General features: G+C 32.0%; 1 protein-coding gene across 1 annotated transcript; it reads right to left on the reverse strand.

Moving 5' to 3' along the window:
* Positions 1 to 473: 473 nt before the first annotated feature.
* Positions 474 to 2845, reverse strand: LOC148952339 (uncharacterized). Its single transcript, XM_089088937.1, has one exon. It carries the CDS (start codon positions 2174 to 2176, stop codon positions 1622 to 1624), a length of 555 nt encoding a protein of 184 aa, XP_088945063.1. The 5' UTR covers positions 2177 to 2845; the 3' UTR covers positions 474 to 1621.
* Between the last annotated feature and the right edge of the window lie 2550 nt (positions 2846 to 5395).

Below are 5395 nucleotides of genomic sequence, written 5' to 3' on the forward strand. Positions count from 1 at the left end.
TTGATCAGATTTGATAATATGAAATTTTTAAAGAAGAGGAAAGGGTAAAATTTATTGGGACAAAATTTAGATAAAAAAAAAAAAAAACTTCCGAAACTTTTATGGATCAAATAAAAAATAATTTTAATATTTTATAATGTATTTGCCCCTGTGGTACTGGAACTGTAACCCTGTCTCAGTTTTTTGGGCTTCCAGATATATTTGAAAAGCTTGTTGGGCTTGGTGAAAAATTCCCCCAGACAGTGAAGGCTCTCCCAGCTCATCATGGGTTTGTCCGCCTCCGTCTTTAATTTCGTGCTTTTACTGTGTATTTGCTGTGCTTTTACTGCGTATTTAGTGTTTTATTGTGTATTACTGTGTATTTAGTCGCTTTGTATGCATTTTTTGTTCTTTCTTATATCTATACTCCGCTTTTGTTAATTTAGCGGGTTAAAAAATAAATTATTATTATTATTATTAATGTCAGCAATGACTATTGATTAAGTTCTTTTTTTAATGAATAGTATGTGGTGAAGATTATGTCATACACCATTTAATCTCTAATATGCATTTTTTAAATTTATCATTAGTTTTAATGCTAAGCTCCATTTAGAATTGGCCAGCTCACTCAGCCAAGTACTAGCTCTATTGAAGTTTCTGTCTCGAGCCAGTTTTGTAACTGCCTACCAGTAAAATTTACCTTAGAAATTGAACTATTTTAAATTATTTTCAGCAGTGAATTAAGAACAACTTTTAATATGTTGTTTTTGCTGATCATCCATTTTTTAACAGTATATTTGCATAAATCATTTTAAACTTTTATTCGGAATTGCAAAGAGAGGAAATTAAAGGAAGTTGTTGTTTAAATTTTTTAAATTAATATCAAAGTAAGTTACAGTTTAAAAAAAAGTTCTTCAATGATGAGACGTCAGCCAGTAATGACTTTTCCTGAATTTTCCTGTATTTGAAAATTCATAGATAAAGCTCAGTCACGATCTATTAGGAATAAATGAAGAAAAAACTGATTTAAACCAAAATTGAAAGTGTACATTCCTAGGGGGTAAAATTTAAGTAAAAAATAAAACACTTTTCCATCAATTAAGTTCCAAAGTTAGATTAGAATAATGACCCAATATTGTGCACTTCCTTAGGTTGCACTAGGTATAAGTACCGATATGTGACCTTAGATGACATAAGCAACACTGGTGGATTAATCATGATTTGACCACCCTTATTTCATTTTCATCATTCAAAAACCTTTGCAATGAAATTCTGTAGTTTATTGAAAAATTAGGGAAAAATGTTGTATTTCTTTAAAAAAAAAGATAAATTTTACATATTAGGCTTCTCTTTTAATTACTAACGACACGAATAATTATGTAATTATTAATGCTGGTGAGGAAATTATAGGCTAAACAACAATCAAGTTACAATTCTATGCTGAGCTCAAGTTTAATAAGTTTAAGTGTTGAATTCATAATCTCTCAAAGTGCCAAATGTCTTCTAAGTTTTAAAGTTTTAATGTTTTAAAGTTTTCTAAGTTAATCAGTGATAGGATTTTTACGGATGCTATTGATCTTTCTTCAGGATTTTCTGACGCCCATCTGTAGAATATATTCAAAAAGCTTTCCCAATTCTCAATCTACGATTTATGTAGCATATCACAACAAATTTCCGAGAATTTCATAAAATCATCAACATTAAATGCATTGACAAAATTTGGAACTGCTTTTCCTTTTGCACCAACACGCGCAAGTTCTCTTAGCGCTCCCATCTTGGACTTTGGACTGTTGAAAATTGAAAAATAAGCTTCAAGGAGCTTTAAATTTTCACCTTGTCTGTATTCAGCAATTAGTTTTTCTGCAATATCATCTTTGATTCCAAACAAATTATATTTCTCAACAATATAGTCAAATCCTTCCTTGTCAACTTTCTGGTAATCATGAACAGTTCCATTTTCATAGTATTGTATGATAAATTGCATTGTTTCAAAATGAATGTCATTTGCCACAACTAAGTTTGTTCTCTTCTCACTAAAGTCAGTTTCAAACATGCACTTAAAAACATCACTTACAGCAGTTAAAATACTTTTCTTAGCTTTAACATCGCCATCATGGCATTGTATGGTAACTATGGAACTGTCTGTATAAGTCAGTCTGTTTAAGAATGTAATAAAAGTTGAAGGAGATTCGTCCATTGTTTTCTCAGTTGAGTGGTAGAAACTTGAAAAACTGGAGCCCTATAATAAAAATGAATTAACATGATATATATTTTGAAAGTGTATTTTTTTCGAGTTTTGTCATTAAAAATGCCTTATTTTGGCATTTGTGTATAAAAAAGACCAAATTATAAAACGGTAAAGTTTAAAAGAGAAAAATGGATTTCGAAAAATATTACTATCTTAAAAAAAAAGGTAAGTTCCTAATTATAAAAGAGACACGTAATCGGCGTCAAATAACAGCTTTTAAAATAAGCTTCAATATGATATACAACAAAAGTAGGCTTACCTTAGAAAATACAAAATTTTTACTAAAAAAATCTTTGTCAAAAGACATTTCTAACTAAGCTACCTTATTCAACCTTTGAGAAACATATATTGTCGATTGGTGTGAGCTTAAGGGGAATCTTCCTCGTTTTGATCTAATGCTATTTTTCTATCTTAAACAATGCTCAATATCTTTCTCAGGAATTGGCATTTCTTAGTGAAAAACTCCATGTTTGTACTCCTGAATAAGGCCAAAAATATGAACGAAATATTTTTTCAAAAGATATACTTTGGGGGGGAGTGTCCCCCTCAAAAATATACTTTCTATCTGGAAATCAACTACGCTGAACAAAATGGCTGTCTCAAAATTTTGATTGGATGTGTTTGGGGCAATGATGGCATGGGCGGGCTAGTTGCCCTCCAATTACTTTCGACTTTTAAAAATGGCACTAGCTCTTTGAATTTTCAATCGAACGAGCCTGTTTTGAAGTTTCTACGACAACGCCTTCTATAAAAACCTTATATGCCCCCAGGGCATAACTTAAAACCTTTGCCCTAAAGAGCATTGTATTGAGCAGGAAGCAACCCTTTCACATACGGAGTAATTTGTGTTCCTTTTGAGTTTTAGAGTTGTTGCTTACTTTCAGTTGAAAAAAACTAGTTTTTTATTCAATTTGTGATGGCTTTTCAAATAATGCCGGTAAATCTGGCTAACACTCTATGAAAAATTCACTCTCCTCCCGAGAAACTGCTCCGTAGAAAGTTCCTCCAATATAAAACGCACACACCCTGTTGAACTCCATCCTCGCTGAACGTTTCCCCCTCCCTGCGTAAAAATTTTTGCGGACGATTTGGCCTGAAAAACTTTCCTTAACATATTTTCATTTAAAAAGATTTAATTTCTAATAGTTTCTCCGATCACTCCGGAAATCTTTATTCTGAAGAAATTTTTTGCTGGAAATCCAAATTCGTTGAAAATATCCGCTAAGCAATTCCCCAGGAAGATCTCCACGTGCAAAATTGAGTTAGCAAAAAGAAAGTAAAGACAATTAAAAGGAATTTTGCATAGGAATTCTGGAGAATCCCTCACAGGGAAAATTTCCCCTGGGAACACTCTCCCCCGGGACTTTCCCTCACTACGGAAAATTCTTTCGATGGACCCCCCCCCCCCCCATTTTGTATTTTATTTGTAAATTTGTATTTTATTTTTGTTTTGGTTATATATTTGAGATATTTGAATAAAATACTTAAGTAATTAGTTACTTAGTAATTAAAATACTGCAACTACTACTAACAATTCATTGTAGCACCAAGCTTGCTTTATGTCACCACATCTTTGATTGTTCTTTGTCTAGATCACACTATTAGAGCTACAAGGTCAAAGAGACTCCCTTTCATTTAGCTTTTGCTTTCTTTTGAGTGTTTTTGTCCCATTTGGATCGTCTTCTTCTGTGTTTTACCGGCAAAGACTGTCATATATTTATCTTAAACTCTCTTTCATAATAATGATAAATTTTTTAGATCAGACAACTTTTTTTTCAAAGCTTATTGTTTAATTCCCCGCACCATTTTGTTGTTTTACTTGCCGTCTATAAATATGACCTATAATTCTATGTGAACTATGTCATATCTGTAATTCTCTATAAGCTGACCCATGGAATTAAACTCTACACATTACTCTATGAGCGTTTTACCTTGATATGTTGCCGGATAGAACGCTACAGAGATTATAAAATGGAATGGTTCCAAAATTACAGTATTTCGTCTTAATTTAATTTAGTTTAATCAAGACTATTTAATAAATAACACGTAAAAGAAGTATTTCTTGCAAAATTTATTTTATAATTTAGTATATAAAAATATTTTTTTAATAAAGCGTACTTTTTATAAGAAAAAGAGTAGATTTTAAATGAGGCACTACAAATCTCGAGGATTTTACTGCAGATTCTGTGTGTTTTTTTTTGTGTTTTTTTTGTGTTTTTTTTTTTAGCACGATCCTTCCAATGGTACACAACACTTTTAGATTACAAACATCTTTCAGATGGTTCAAGGTCTTTTCCAATTTGTTTTGAAAAATTTGTTGTCATATATACTGTTTTCATGATATATTTACTAATAAGATAAACCTATATAATATTTCTTGTTCTGGAATCGCTTTTAAACGCAGTTTTTATTCAAAACAAGGTTTTATACTTGTAATCATTTTGAGACGGTTACGAAAAAGTGGACTGTGTGTTTTTTTTTCATTTTGTAGATGCAACACTTGTAAATGCGTTCTAAGAATTGAAGGGTCGTGGCCTCAAAGTTTTAAATGATATAAAACCGATCATTGGCTTTTATTTCATCATTTCCGAGTTCCTTCTCAATTCTCAAAGCTCAGAGTCAGGAAAGCAAGATAACAGGAATGAAAAAATTCTGGGTAAAACCGAGACTCGTGTGTCGTGAGAACGAAAAAATCCCTTCATCAAACAGTTCATGGTAACGATCTCTAAGTAAGGAGCGACGCGGCTCAATAGTAGCTGAAGCTCTAAAACATGGAATTTGTATATGAGTAGACCTATCAAAAGAATCGGCTTATTATGCTGATTCCAAATAAATAAAATCCATCAAGTTTAATGTTACCCATCAAAAGCTGCGAGTCTGAGAAAATTTGCCTGATTTTGGAAAAAGGGGGAAACACCCTCTAAAAGTCAAGGAATCTAAAGGAAAATCACATAATCACATTCAGCGCGTTAAAAAACCTACTGTAGAAGTTTCAAGCTCCTGTATACGAAAATGTGCAATTTTGCATTTATTGACAGAAGAAAGATCAAGGATGCGCATTTATTTGTTTTTTTTGTTTTGTTTTTCCAGGGGTGATCTTATCAAATGGTCTTAAAAGATCGGGAGAGGGTGCATTTGAATGTAAATGAGAAGTTTTAGTGCCATTTT

This window comes from Artemia sp. Qi Xiang Cuo, chromosome 5 (assembly GCF_049724085.1).
Source record: "Artemia sp. Qi Xiang Cuo chromosome 5, ASM4972408v1, whole genome shotgun sequence".
In the NCBI taxonomy this organism is placed as follows: domain Eukaryota; kingdom Metazoa; phylum Arthropoda; class Branchiopoda; order Anostraca; family Artemiidae; genus Artemia; species Artemia sp. Qi Xiang Cuo.

What these genes read in the sequence shown, in the direction of transcription:
- LOC148952339 (XM_089088937.1), bottom strand. Translation starts at nt 2,176, where the DNA reads ATGGACGAATCTCCTTCAACTTTTATTACATTCTTAAACAGACTGACT.